The sequence below is a fragment of the Manacus candei genome, unplaced genomic scaffold (assembly GCF_025592945.1).
Source record: "Manacus candei isolate 608988 ecotype Guabito, Panama unplaced genomic scaffold, ASM2559294v1 h1tg000079l, whole genome shotgun sequence".
NCBI lineage: Eukaryota > Metazoa > Chordata > Aves > Passeriformes > Pipridae > Manacus > Manacus candei.
Window position 1 is genome coordinate 855334 of NW_026138127.1, and position 16000 is coordinate 871333.

Below are 16000 nucleotides of genomic sequence, written 5' to 3' on the forward strand. Positions count from 1 at the left end.
CCTAATGATCCATTCATATGATGTGAATCCATTCCACCCAGTCCACTCATCGGCCCATCTGACCCTGGTCCCAGGGGAAACTACAAAAGCAACAGACATTAAAAACTGTACAAATATTTTTTAGACAACCTAATAAAGAGAAAATATTCCTCAAGAGGAAAAATAAAAACAGTAAAGGAAAAATTCACAGTCCCAGCTCTGAATGAGAAGGGACTCTCAAGTTCCATTCAGACCTTTAAGAGAAGGTCTTCCACGTGAAGACAGAAAACCATCTTTGCTATTGGTCACTTTAATGATTTTTGGAGACTGTCATCTCTGTAGGCTGGTCTATAACTTAGGAATAATTTATTATTTACTTAAACACTATATGTATGACTTTCCAACCTGCTGGTGCTGACCCAGCCCTGCTCCCATTGAAGTTACAGGGAACTTTATTACTCCCTTAAATTATTAATTTAAGTCATTAATTACCAGCTTTCAAACCCTGACTGCTCCACATTACCTTTGCAACTAGAGCAGTTTCTGTCCAATTTCATATATTCATCTTAAATTTACCTCTTCACAAAATTAAAGACATTAACATTATGGCAAAAACAATCTACTATTTACTGCATAATGATTTATCAGTATTTATAGATAATTATTCTTAAGTTCCACTGGTGATTTTTTCCCAAAGGCCCACAACTGAAGGGCCACCCATAAGAATGGAAAAATTAGCAATAATGCTACCTGATGGAAATGCAATATTTGGATACACAAAAGGCTGCATAATTCAAAGAAACATACAGCTAAATTCATATTTACATTAGGTCTGTTGGGTCCAGGAGGTACAGCATTCATTAAAGTGTACATGTTGTCTCCAGAGTTGGTTGAATCTGTAATAAGATATTATTTTAAGCGCTAATATACACTTTTCAATAAAACTACTCACCTAATACATTTCCTGTCATTTCTGTGCCTGGATCCCTGATACACAGTGGCAAGATAATGGAAGATTTTATTCCCTTTCTACCTGTTGCTGCCACACAACAGAGCTATGAAAAGAAAAAATTGCCATGGTCCCTCAGTAGCTACCTCTGGTCTCTGGTTTTTATGTATGACTGTTAAAAGGTTTATAAATCACCAAGTATCTGTAACTATTTAATTCCATATTGATGTTTCCTGGAGTCCTAAATTACTTCACTCATCTTCAATAGTCTCTATAAAACAGGAGTTTGTTTCTGATCAATGCTTCCTGCAATTTGTTTTCCATCTGTAAGAAAAGATAAAACAACTTTTCCTTATACAGACTGTGAGTTAGTGAAAGTTTTTTACTCTCATGCCTGTCAGTCTATTTGATTTTGGGTATATCCAGCTCCTCAGTGGGACACTGTGCAACAATCCCCACTTTTGAGGGAGGCTTTGTCTGATGGATCTTCATGGTATAGCATGGTGCAATGCTTCAACCCCCCCCCCCCAAAAAAAAATGTTGAAAACATAAGGAAAGTCTAAATGCATCCCTAAAGGTACAGCATGATTTAACAGAAAATATTGGCAACCCTGGAAAATAATTTTTTTCTGCAAAGAGAATAAAGAGAGCTCAGCACTCTGTACCCAGACCCTGCACAAGGCCATTCCACATCCAATGCATTTCTGTGTACACAAGGAAGTTAAATCAAGGCTTTTGTCTACAGCTTCATCTTCCTCAAATGCCTCTCTAAGTGTTAATTAAAATAAATAATTGAGTTATATACAGAGCACTGTATATCACTAGAACATTCAAACATGCTGTCCAAAGAAAAGGGGGACACAAAAGGCTTTCAGCCTAAAGTAAAATCAGCATTTTAAGTTATTTTTAATATTCAGTAAGGTAGGCAAAAAGTTCTTTATCCAAGATACATCCCTGGCTCTGCCCATGTCCTGCTAGCTCATGAAAAATACACAAGGGATGGATGGTTGGGCTGCGGGAATCCTTGAATTGTTTGTCTCAGGGGAGAGTAAACACTTTGGCAAAATTTGTGGGTGGCAAATTCCTAAGTGTTTTCACACTTTGGAAAATAGAACTTTCAAAACATCTTTACCTTAGGTTGCTTTTTTAAAAAAAACAAAAATCTGTGGAATTGTATTTAATGAAAATAATATTATGGTGCGTTAGGAAAGTTCCCTGCCCTCCAGTGCTGCAGATGACAGCAAGTAGGGGAAGAAAAACCTGATGCAGAAAATATAAATCAAATAATTTATTATCTGACACTTTATTAAAAAATATAATTTGTGTGCTTCCTAAAATCCATTATGATTTTATAATTTCCAAGTACATTTCAGTACCTGCAGGACTAGGCATGATGGGTGTTCCTGGTGGCCCTCCACCTCCTGGGGGACCCTGGAGACAGGAAAAAATGTCACTTAGCATGAAATGAAAGATTAAAAAAAATCCCCAAACATAAAAAAACCATCAAGGAACACCTGATTTTTTAGAGTTTCAGGTATTTCTGGGTCACAAATCTGTTCAGGACTAAGAACACAAACCACTCTGGTTGTTAAACAGGAGTTTTAGAATTCTTACAGAATTTCTCTAGGAATTCTATTCTAATAGTCCTAATCATTTAGTAAGAACAGAACCATAATGTTTTGTTTCCTATGTTTGCAGAGCCCCTAATATCTTTAAGTAACATGAAAAACTACCAACTTCCACTGTGGCAAAAATGTCTATGTCAATAAAAGTTAAATACTGACTTTCCGTAATAAAGAACAGTCAGATTGCTAGTAATACATTATTTTTCCATTGCCATGTGACTATTACTTTCTATCTTTTGTTATAATTCAAACCAGTAGATATACTACTTCAGACAGGAATATTTTTTTTTCAGTGACAGCAAATAAAAGGGTTTGGTTGTTCCTGTCTGCTTACAGGGTATCTATCCATATACTTTTTATCCATAAGCTTTTATCCATATAAACATATCCATATTTTATCCATATCTAGGCATGAAAGACTATCCATGTACTTTTTATCCATATATCTGTGCACTAAATCTCACTAACTTGATTTTTAATGTCTCTCTTTCTATGTATTTTTCAACATCACATAAAGAGATGCAGAAACCATTAACTGACCATTTATCAGAAAAGTTATTTGTCTTCATTAACTTTCGCCCCTAATTGTAAATTTGCATTTACTTTCATTGTTTGTTTATTTTCTTCTCTTACAAACCCTTCTGGTATCAACTATTTTCATGTTGAGAGTATATTTATATTTGTATATTTTCTATATTTGTGCATTTATATATACTTATATATTTCTAGAAGTGCATATATATTAATATATTATACATAGATTATTCCTATGAAGTTCTCAAAGTGTGTAGTTCCAGATCACAAATCCTTAGACAAAAAGCCTTCTTTTAGGAGCTCTCTGGCCTTCCCTCATCCCCGAACACTTGCTTTCTATGAAGCCAAATATTCCCAAAATACTTTTAAATTCTCCAGCAATAACAGGTCACAAATGCTGAGAGCAAACCCACAAACCTCTTCCACACAGAAAGAAATCTGTGAAGTTCTGAGTTAAAGGAACTGGTTTGGAGATCAGCAGGTTTGGGCTGTTTCTTCTAAACATGTGGCAAAAGGAGGACCACAGTTATGGACACTTGTGAGAATCATAACCTTTTCCACAGCTAACTGCATAAATAGAGGACAAAATAAATTGCTTTTAAATATGTAATTCTCTCCTATTACCCTGTGACACTAGTTCTACACATGTGATAAAAACAGTCCACACAATCTACCTTAGAAAGTTCATCAGACACACAAATAATCCGAGTACAACAATAACTACAACAATGAAGAGCCTAAAACAATAAATAAAGTTAATCTCTGGGGGCAGAGACAAAAACCAGTGCTACATGTAAATATTTTTTTCCTGGAGAAGTTCAGAAGCTCAGACAAAACACTGTGTTACCCAGAAAGCTGAGAGGGTTTTTTGCCCATTATTACTGCAGACAATACATTTGTATTAGTTATAAAAATGTTTAGTGGAGTCAAAAAGCACTGAGGGCAATTCCGACCAGACTGATAATGGTCCTACTGAAGAACACCCACATCTGTACCAGGAATGGCTGAAAAAACACCTTGGTGCAGATCAGATGTGCCGCTCCCAACCAATACACGGGGGCTCCTCTCAACATCTGGACTGGGTTTTTTTGCTTAAATAAAATGTGATGTCAAACAAACAAACACACACAAATGTACTTACTACATAGTTCCCAGGAGATGCTGAAGAATAAGGTATCTGTAATATCAACAGAGACAAAACACTGATTTCCTCTGCAGTAACATGAGAGTCCCTGCAGCTGCAGGTTAATGCTTATTTTTTTAATTAGGGTAATTAAAACACACAGTTAAAATTATGGGAAAAATTACTCTGTCATGAAAATAAACATCTTTTCAGCACTATTAAAATATTAATTATAAAAATATTAAAATATCAAAAGGTTTAATATTATTAAGGCAATATACTTTATAAGATTTATAAGCTTCAGCAGCACATACTTGCATTTCAGTCCACAGGACTTCAGAGCCATCCAAGCATGAAATGAATTGGTACATTCTTACAGATACATAATTTTGATTAAAATCTTAACCATAAAAGGAAAGAAAACTATCTTATTTTTCAACCCAGAAGACACCTCTATTTCTTTGCATTATGGTTTTTTTTTCCCCAAGGGCAGTTTTCATTTCAAATTCAAGTGTGGTGTTTGTTAAAGAGGGTATCTGGAGAAATCCTGTGAATAATCTGATTTTCTTCTTTATGACAGCCTTTGCAATTATTCTCTCCAAAGTAACTCCAGCCAGTGCTGATGCAGGAGAAGCAACTGTGCTGACAAATACAAATTTCTTGACAGACAACTTGTCAATTCACTGATTGTTACGAATACACCTATTACTGGACTACTCAATTAATTTCAGAGAATGAACATATTTCAACTATCAGTTGAAAAATACCCATTTTAATCAGGTACCTACATGCAAAAGAAAACTGAGGAAGAGTTTCAACTCTCCCCCTCCCCAATTGTCATTACTAGAATTAAAATACCAAAACTGAGAAAACAGAAAGAACTGTATAACAGGAAAAGCCAGACCCACATTATCCCTTGTGCAAATGCCAAAAAAGGACATTTTTAAACTAATGATGTGTGATCCCTGAATGACAATGAAAACTTTGTGTTTTCTGAAGAAATACCAGCCACTGTTGCTCATGTGGGATCCCAGGATAACCTTTATGCTATGGAAGTGCTGGACTTGATGTAAGGATACTTCCCCAAATACAAGATGTCAAATATATGTTTAATATTTACTTACAGAATTAGCATTGGTTGGGTTTGGCCATGGTCTGCCACCCCCAGGACCCCTGTAACAGAAGATGAATGATGAGACACAGAACCATCCCCATCCTCTGACCACCTCTGGGGAACAAAATCTAAATTATCTATCTCCAGGGAAGGAAGAAGGTTGCTTTTTTCAAACTAAAGTGAGTTTATAAACCATGACTACACCAAGTTAAAATGCTAGAGCAGAATTCTCATTGTTGCACTGCCATTTAACCATTTGGTGAGTTGATTAATTTATTTACTGTGAAATTAATAAATATTAGTCATAAAATAAATAAACTTTCAGTCAAAAAACAAGTGATCTTGCTCACATAATTAAGCCCCCTTCCTAAAGAACTGAGGATGCAGGCAATTCATTATGGATCTAGAATATTGCAATATAGTAAGGTTTTACCAGCAGAAATTATGCTATTAATATGCTACATAAAAGAGAAAATTACATTATTATATATTATATATAATATATATTATAAAATAAATAGAAATAGCAATAAGTAACACTAAAAATAAATATATACATTAAATGTAAATAAATATAAAATAAAAATAAAATATAAAATTATGCTATATGAGACATGTTTTGAGAACACCTAATTTATAAAAGAACAGGCCATGAAAAATATGTTGGTATAGCCCCTAGATGATGATGATGGTAAAAACAACAAAAAAAATTACCCAGTAATAATGATAATAATCACCACAACAATAATAAATTTTATTTATTAAAACCAGAAAACTCTTCAGATTGAGAATGTTTTTCTCACAATTCTTGCTGTTTTTATAAGTTTCTCACTCTCAGCTGAGCTCAGAAAAATAGTTTGGCAGTGAGCCTTCATCTCTCAACAATCCTGAGGGAACTAAAGCCACACAAGAGGTAAAATCTCCATATTTACAGTCACAGGAACCATAATTATTTCTGGGAGCATTAGGAGCTTCTCGTTATTTATAAACAAGACAGAATCACTTCTTGAAGGCCGTGACAACAGAGCAGATGACAAAACTTCCACATTTAAAATGGCATTTTGGCCTCATTAGCTGTAGAAAAGCAACATTAACCACCACAGCTCACCAGGCACGGGGGAGTGATTTAAACAGAGAGAAAAAAAATCACACCTGATTAATGAGTTCATACAGTTTCCTATCCCTTTTTTACGTCTTCCAAAAATAAAAACTATTAAGTGCCTATGTTGCCTGAGGGATTTAATACTTAATCGTATTTTTTTTTATTACACTGTTGATGAAACTATAAAGGAATTACCTCAAAAGAAAAAAAATCAACTGAAAACTGATTTATTTCCACTGGTATTATTGTTGGAATGTTGGAAATCAGGAATGTTGGTGAGGGTCTTTTCTGCCTTATTAATTGGGAGGAAATACTTCTCATGTCAAATATTCAGCAATTTCTCCAATGCTAACATGAGATGGTGAAATATTACTGTTCTTCAATTCCCCCCCCATTGTTCTTTTTCCTACATTTATTTGGTTTATTGGATCCTCTCAGAGAAAGAAATCAGGAATATTTGTAACAACACTTAAAAGTCTGTTTTCACCTCAAAACCCTGCACTTGTTTCTGTGCCAATCAAGTAACTCAGATAAATTTAGGAATTTACCCCTAGACCAGGAAACTCACCTTTTATCTAAAAAGCCATTGGAATTTTCAAATTTATTGGCCAGGTCTCAGAATAGACACAAAAATCACTGCAGCAGATTCTGCTGTAAAGCCATATGGATTTTGTGGAGCCAAATGCTTACAAAACACACTTGAAAAACCCCAACCTCCAGTTTTTTCAATCCAATGCAAGCAGGTCTTTTGCCCTTCAGTAAATGTTTATTTTGGAAGCAGAGTCATAAAACATTATTATAAATGTACCAATTCCAAAATAATTAATGAAGTATTTACCACTATGACCAATTTCAGCTTAGTTGTCCTGTCTTGTCAATCCTGGTGCTTAGAAAAATAAAAATCTGAAATTTTAGTTTCCCAAGGGGCAAATATATTCCATCAAGAAATTAAACATCCAGACACAAGTTTGTGAATTGAAGTTAAAAGACAAAATCACACTTTTTTTTTTTTTTTGAGGCATGACAGAGATATTCTTAGTGCTTGAGACAGCACTGCAGGTCACACAAGGAAAGCACCAGTGAAATGTAACACTGCTCCCTGAAATCTGCCTCTTTGTTCCAAAAAATGGCGCTTTTTTCCCCCACAAAGACATGATGTTTTTCTAAAAACAGCTACATCAAATCTTAGCTTAAAAACTTAAAAATAAAATAAAGTTATTCTGCAGAAAAACATGGGTTTTTCTGTTTCAAACAGAAATCTGACAGTATTACTGATGACAGAGGAAGAAATTACTTAGGAGTGCTGCACTAGTGGAGTACATGGACTGAAATGCTGTCTATGAGCCCCCAGGCTGCCATTTTCAACAGCAAAGGACACTTTTTCACCCAGAAAAATGTACAATTATATTTGGCAGATGGTCTGCTCTTGACCAAAGCAGCTTCCTTTTGAGTTTTCCAAGAAGAAAAGGCTGGATTTTTAAACAGCAGCTTTTTCTGCAGGCATACATTTTTGGATTTTAACACTGCCAAAAGTCCAAAAACATTAAAAGAACAGTGAAAAATTGTCATGTAAAGAAAATACACAGGTATGTAAAGACAACTGTAGGTTACTAAAAGGCAACAGCCCTTATGTGCAGTTTTCCTGTTTCCTGGAAATTTAATTTCCCTAAATGACTCACACTGTTGTTTCTTGCACTAAGCGTTAGATAAATTGTAAGGGATAAAACAGAGAACACATTTAGTACAGCTGCGTCCGTCCACTGCCACTGCCCGTGGGCCATCCTTGATGAACTCTGATCCTGAATGCTGGAACTGACCAGACAATGAGTCTTCACTGAAATTTAGTGTTAACTGAAATCTGAAAAACCCTGGTGTCCCGAAAATACAATTTAAAGAAAACCAGATCACAGCAACTCCACTGTTTGATGGAATGTGCTTATTAAATGCTGCAACATTAGCATTTCCATCCATCTTCTCTGTTTCTGGTAGGCCAGGAATTCTTGTCATCCAGAAACCTCTTTTCTTATTTTTCCTACGTAAACTCTCATTTATGTGGACAAATACCTTCAAAATATCTTATCTATCCTCAGTTTTACTTCTACGACATTTTATTTTGGGAAGTTAATTTTCTTATAATTCAGACTTCTGCTGAGGAAATCCTCTATAGTGCTTATTCTACACTCACACTGAATTTCAAATATCTAAATATCTGTTTTACATCAATTTAATTTAAAAGTATAAATGCGTACCCTTGAGAAGGCTCCTAGAATTACTTGAGTCCCACATGTAATGTCTATGATAGGAGTAACACACAACTTTAGATTTTACTTCAAGAACTCAAGGCATGTCTAGAAACCAGAATAAATTAAGAATATGGTGGATTAGATTCATTCTTTTTTAATGTTATTATCAATCTCAATGCCTCTTTTACTTTCTCAAGTTGACAGGTCTACTTGAAATGAAAATTACAATTTTTTATTTATGTTTTCTATAAAAACAAGAGAAAAAATGGGTGTCTCTGATATAATGATAAAAAGCATATCACTGTGTTTTCCTTATTTTACATCTGAAGTATTTCTACACAATTAGAAAGGGGGGTTGTCTTCAGTTATAAAAGGCATAATACAGTCTCATGGCTAAACCAATGCCTGGAATAAATCAGTACGGTTTAACTGAATTCTGTTATTTAAATTTTTACCAGATGATGATCCAGCTCCAGAACAACACAGAAAAACTGAAAAAAATATACTCATATCTATAAAGTTCTTCTGTTTAGAGGGGAAATTAATGTAGTTATGGAAATAAAAACAGCAATTGAAAAAGAATCATCACCACTTCTTCTTTCAAATGTATTTTTTTAATAGTTCTAGACAATGGCTATTTTGTTAAAATTAAGTACTGATTTATTTTGCAGAGAAGAGCCATAGTTGTAGCGTTCTTCAGTGATTATACTGACAAAATATTCCCAATATTTGAAGTTTGATCTGTGAAAGAAACTGAGTATTTGTACAGACTTGTTGGGACAGCAAAGCTTCCTGTGAGAGACTGTGAGTCTAGTTCTTAAAATTTCATTTATTAGTTATCAAAGCATGTTATCCTCGTCTGATCTATCGCAAATGATACTTCTACAGCGAAATAATGACATTTTCTAGATAGTGTAAGAGTTATTATTGTGCTTACATGTTCATCCCAGGCATCCCCGGGCCACCTAAAGCGTTGAGTGGGGGTCTCATGGCACCTCCATAGTTCTGCAATGACAACCAAGGGTCAGACTACCACGAAACAAAAAAACAAAACCAAAGAGGAGGGGAAAAGAAAGGACAGCAGGTTAATGATGTCCCCATGGAACTGCTGCCTGCACAGGCCAGTGCCTTTCATACTTTCAGGAGTTCCCTGACTGTTGACTTAAAAAACCGATATTGTTAACCCCATGGAGGAAGGTTTACAAATGACAGAAATAGGCTAAGAATGGTTAAAGTTGTTCCAGGAGGAATTATTTACACATGTTGAGGACAACTTGATGGCCAGCAAAGGAAGTTTTATAATGAATTCGACTTCTAAACCAAGGGAGTTGAAAATCCAAAATCTTGTCTGAGGTTCTGAGGTTTCTATATCATGGAAGTCAATCTGTATTCTGTTAAATTAAATTTTGTTATGCTTGTATAAAATTACACCATATCATATAACTTTAATAACATACAGCATAACCATTACATCTCTCTTCCAGTTATTCCATTCTAATAAATCATAGAATCCCAGAAGGGTTTGCATTGCAAGGGACCTTAAAGACCACCCAGTTTCAATCCCCTGGGCAGGGACACCTTCCACTAGCCCAGCTCTATGATAACTAATATTTAGAGTATTTCATATGATACTTAATGTCATAGCAATGCTAATAAATGAATTACCTGATGCCCATAAAGCCTGAGTTTATGCCCTGATATCGTGACAGAAGTTGAACTCTACTACTTAAACAAAAAGGTAAATTATGCCTGGTTTTATTCAGTGGGATACAAGCAGAACAGTCTGTCCCACCTCATGGTCTAACTTTTAACTGTAATTACTGCAACTGCTAAACAAATTTACTAGTTTGTCCTAAAATAAGAGTATGCCCATTTATAGAATAATTTGTGAACTTAAGCTTTGGGTAGGTTACCTTTTAAGAGGATGTTTGGCACAAGAAAGGAGAAACTTACAAAACCACTGGATTTTAAGCAACAGCAAAAATGGGAAAATTATCTTCATAAAAAAACTGGCATGAAATTTGCCTGCTGTGTGACTAATGGTGCTGCATAAAGGATCAGCTCAATCTCACATGGCAGCACAGCAAAGCTTCTCCTTCTACCTCCAAAAATGGTAAATGTATTTCAGTGCTACAGAAAAAATTGAGAAATGTATTTAATGATGTTTTGTTGGTCACATGGCCAATGTATGGAACTGCACAACTGGTTTGTACCAAGAAAATCCAAAATTGTAGAGACAGTTATGGACAGAACTGGAAAGGCAAAGATATTTAATCATTAAAAATGTAGCTGTTATCCAAACAAGAAGCCACAAGAGAGATTATCTGAAATGGGGAAGTGAAAATGCAAAGTGTGGGCACAACAAGCACACTGTGAAACAAAACACTGGCAACACCAATATGAAACACCACCACCTACACATTCCCTCAATGAGAGTGCTGACAAAACGCAGAATAATATTTTGGATTTGTGTTTCAGGTGTGCACCAGAGCCGTTTGTTTCCTCCCTTGGTCCACTGCTGAAACAGAGCCACAGATCTGCTCATGATGGACAAGGGCAAGAAATGGCAACAAGAGCATCTTGTTTTACATTAAAATCTCTCCAGCACTCACCAAAAATTTAGATCAAGAGTAGATGAAAGAAAAACTTCACAGAATTTCCAGGGGTATTTTTGGTACAAAGAGTTTCTCTAAGTTAGAAGTATTTTTTCTCCTAATCAGCATAATTATCCATGAGCAGGATGAGGAAACACCTACTCCACCCTTGGTCTCCCTTACCAATGTCAGTCTTTGATGACAGCATACATTTTTCTGAAATAAGCAAATGAAGGGATTCCCCATTTAATTCCAAATCTTAACAAAAATGACAGATTTTTCCTTCTGGATTTTGCACAGCTGCAATTCAGAGCTAATTTTTTATTTTGTAAAACTGGAAGTTTATTTTAGAAGAGGACTGTGAAAACAAATCCTGGGCACCTTCAAGTTACAGAAAGTCAGAGGAATATATGTACAGGCCTGTCAAGTAAGAATAACCCATCTGTAGAAGGTACCTGTGGTCCTAATGGCACCATTCCCCTCGGAGGAGTCATCCTCTGCATCGGCCCTCCCATGTTTGGATGTCCTGCAATAAAGTCACATCACATTAAAAATTACACAATACACAGGTAACTTTTAGCAAATTGATCCTTTCTAATAAAAAAAAAAAATCTTTAAGAGGTGCAGTAGGGTTTGAAATACAGGGAGAAATATACAAGTTTGTGAGGGTAGTAATTTGGAGTGGCTGAACTCACCCTGCTGCCGTGTGGGGTCCATCCCGCTGGGCAGGAGTGGTTGACTTCCAGGGACACCTCCCAGGGCCTGAAGGAAGGGAAACCACCGGGAAAAGCACTTAATGCTTAGAAATTTATCTTAAAGACATAACACATATATTTTACTTTTTAATTCCTGGCTTCTTCTTCTGACCCAAGGGTAATGTGCTTTAATGTCCCCACTTGTTAATCTACCCTTTGGGTTTGCTGAACTAGGGTTAAGGCTCATTTTCACAGGATCTTAACTGAAGTTTGGCCAAGTAGAAAAATGTTTTTATTAATGGATCTTTGTGGTTGATCCACTGGGTGCTATTTAGCATTCCAAAACAGCACCAAATTTTCAGTACAAATGTAAATCACAGAATGAGTAAATCACAGAATCACAGAGTGGTTTGGGTTGGAAGGAACCTTAAAGCTCATCTCATTCCAATTCCCTGCCATGGGCAGGGGCATGTTCCACTAGACCAGGACCAAACTACCACCTCTTCTGAGCCTTAAAGCTGCACTATAATAGTTCATTGCTTCCACACACTGCCCATCCACACTGTAACCCGAGTCATGGCAGTGGTGCTAAAAGTAGCTATTCATGAACACGGTATAATGTGAATGAAGCCAGACCTGTAATTCACTGACATTATGTGATTATGTTCCAGCTCTGAACCGAAAATATCACAGTGTGCAGACAAAACAACACTCCTGAAACAAAATCTGCAGGTTGGCAGCGCTTCCACTCAGCACGTCCAGCTCCCCCCTGCCAGGATTTGCAGTGCCCAGGAACACAGAGTGTGTGGAACCCAAATACTTGGATAAGGAGCTCAAAAACCTTTGCTAAGATACTATTTAAATTTCATCCTTTCTAGTGATATTGTGCCAAAACTAGAGACAAATTTGTTGACACTGTGTCACATGGGTACAAAAAATAGCCACAAATGAGATTGGGGTATAGTGTGACAATAAGAAAGGCAGCCCTGGAAACACTATGGAGAACTTAAAAACACAAATGCTCTCCACTTCCAGAACCATCTTTTTACAGATGGGCCAGTGAAGGTCCCTGCTGACCAACAGCAGCTCACTACATCCCTGCCTTGCTGGCAGACAAATCCTTTGATAGGGAAGAGGGTAAACTGGGAATTCAACACTTTTATAAAGCCCTCAGAGTGTCTGTAAGAGCCACACAGCACTTCATGGTATCTGTTATTCACCAATAACCTCCATATTTACTGTGAAGTAAACTTAATTTGTATGTAGAGAGATTGATGCATTTTACACAGAATTAAGTAAGACAGCAAACACTCACTCTGGAGTGATAAATTCTTACCTGATTGGGTATTCTTAGAGGTGGCCTTGGACCTCCAGGGTACCGAGGGGACATGAAAGGCTGTGAAAAAAAAAGAAATACTGCTAAATAATTCCACTTAGCTTGTATATACCACACTGGGTCATTGTCATACTCACAGCTACAGCATCCAGCCTAAATAGAGTATTCAGGATAGTGTCCCATAATGTTTAGCAGAATTAAATAAATTTTAAAATTCTTAGCCAATACTTCTACTAAGGTATATTGCTTAAAACTTTGTTACAGCAGTTGTGTGTGCAGAATATAAATAACTTAATGCATTACAAAGAAGAATAATAGACCATTCAGATCATATAATCAGACATCTACACTGGCGAAGGGGGGAAGATGGGAACCCTGGAATAGAAAAGTGTTCTTGGGAGAGTCCAGAGGTAAAGAACAGCATAATAATGCAGTAATATTTTTCATGCATTTTTTCATAATAGAGTAAACTACAAAATTTAACCTGTGAGGACAGAGACTCCAAGTTTTTGTTGTAAATATTTAGAATTTTGGTGGTTTCATCAGCCATATAAATTCAGTGCTGCACTCCTCCTATCCCTCCATCCTCACACTCCTCTCTCAAACCCAAATTTATACCCAAATCTGCTGTACCATCCCACAAGGTTCTAAAGCCTCTTGGCTACTCCTGAGCTCCCTCACAGCCCATGATAAACAAACAGTACTGCCAGCAAACACATCTAACATCTCCGTTAAACAATAATCCAGAAATCTACAAAGATTAGTGGTAAATGTGAAATCTACAGGAGAAAGGCAAAAACATCTGAATGAAAAGATGACGAAGAGGATGGCTTTGGCAGGCAGGGTACCTGTAACTCCAGGAGAAAATATAGAGCTAAAAGTTATTTAACTGTGAGCACACACTTATAAAGTCCAGCAATAATTCACCAATAATTACTGCTGGAATTTGTCGTATGATCTTGCATAAATAAATGAAACCTTTCATATCCTGGAATCAGATGAAAGCTGAAATACTGTATACTACATAAACACGCACATAAAGTAAGTAGTAGAAAGCAATTTGAAGTACAGAGGGTTTACAAACTGGAGAAGAAAGTTCAATAACAATTCTGAAAAGCTAATAAAAAGGCATTTGATGTGCTGTAGAAGAGGGAGACTTCTTTGGGCACCTTCCGATGGGGAGAATCTCTGATGAGAAAAGAAGAAAGAGAAAAGGACTGTGCATGTGGCCAGGCCCTTGTAAAACAGTAAAAGTGTGAGGAAATCAGAATTTCAACAATTTCCACAAAGGTCAAGCAAGCACAGCCACTCCAGTGAGTACCTTTGGTTAGGACTGCCTCATCCAGCAACAAAACTCATCTTTATTTACAGCTCATAAAGGGGAAATCAGAAGTGTCTCTCAACTCAACTGTGTAGAGTAGAACCACACTACGAATATTATGTAATAGTCTGTGATTTGCAAAAAATCTGATCCTTCCAAGCTTACATGAAGGTTTATATACTGTAAATATTCATTTATCTGTGTATTCTTCTTAAACATGCTTGTGGAAGGGTTTAAATCTTCTTCTGATCTTTACACAAGAGAATCCAGGTACAACTGCCATCAATGACCAATAGATTTCGAATAGTTCCTATGGTTTAACTTACCCCAAAAATTTTACTGCTAAAAACTTAAATATTCTTATTTTTGTCATTTGTACTAAACTTCTTCCTCTCCACCACCAATGTCATGGTTGTCCACAAAAAGATTCTACCAAGACGTATCAAGACAACAAAGACATTCCGTCCAACATTTAAAAGAAAATATGTTAAATATTAAAGCTTTTCCCTACAGTGGGAACATTTTTTAAAGTCTCCAAGAACACATTATTAAGCACCAGGATTCTGGAAGACATGAAGCAGCAGAAAGTTTGTGACACATGTTTTTTCACTCCATCCTTTGTCATTGATAAGAGCACCCAACATTTAGACTCTGAATTAGTTTTACTAAGTTTTCTACTAATTCTTTGTTAAGAGCTGGTGACATTACCATGGTCTAGGGAGGCTTTACATTTCTTATGGCAGGAATCCCTCTGTCAGCGACTTCTTGGGAACTTTGTCTTCCCCTTCTCTTGCAGCACAAACACCCCAAAACTCAGTGGGTCCAAAATCCTGGTACTAAACAAAAACCAGTGGCCACAGACTTTGAACTGGTCTCTCAGCACTTGTTTCTGATGATAAAAATTAATTCTGTACACGCTGAAGACTTGGACCCAAACACAAAACACCCGTGACCCAAACACAAAACATCAACCATTCGCCCAAAAACCCTCTAAACCAAAACCAACCAACCAAAAAAAAAACCAAAGCAAAACAAAAATAACCCAAACCAAACTGAAAAATAGGAAAAAAGCCTAAACCAAATACCAAACAACCCCCAAACAAAGGAAAAAACCAAAAAATAATATGAATAAAACAAAATATCTAAGATATGCCATATCTAAGTCATGGATGAGATGGAGATACCACCACCACACCTACTGACACCAGTATATCATAATTCTTGCCTGCAGGTATGGAATTCAGTAATTTGGCACCACAAAAAGTATCTTGAAGTCTGCCATCAGGCAACTAAGACCAAAGAAAGCAGGAGTTTCTACTTAACTGAGTGAAAATGAGGCTAGAAAGGAAAAACCTTTTGGGTAATTGCCACAGAATATTTGTATT

General features: G+C 36.3%; 1 protein-coding gene across 3 annotated transcripts in view; it reads right to left on the reverse strand.

Annotated features, from left to right (window-relative positions):
* SSBP2 (single stranded DNA binding protein 2) overlaps positions 1 to 16000 on the reverse strand; it is a 135691-nt gene that overhangs the window by 17926 nt on the left and 101765 nt on the right. For all 3 annotated transcript variants that reach the window (XM_051810850.1, XM_051810849.1, XM_051810852.1), the window contains 9 exons: positions 13295 to 13354; positions 11959 to 12025; positions 11719 to 11789; positions 9607 to 9674; positions 5335 to 5383; positions 4229 to 4264; positions 2305 to 2359; positions 805 to 875; positions 2 to 80 (listed from right to left, as the gene is read on the reverse strand). In XM_051810850.1, coding sequence (XP_051666810.1) covers positions 2 to 80; positions 805 to 875; positions 2305 to 2359; positions 4229 to 4264; positions 5335 to 5383; positions 9607 to 9674; positions 11719 to 11789; positions 11959 to 12025; positions 13295 to 13354 — 556 coding nt within the window. The remainder of the gene's footprint in view (position 1; positions 81 to 804; positions 876 to 2304; positions 2360 to 4228; positions 4265 to 5334; positions 5384 to 9606; positions 9675 to 11718; positions 11790 to 11958; positions 12026 to 13294; positions 13355 to 16000) is intronic.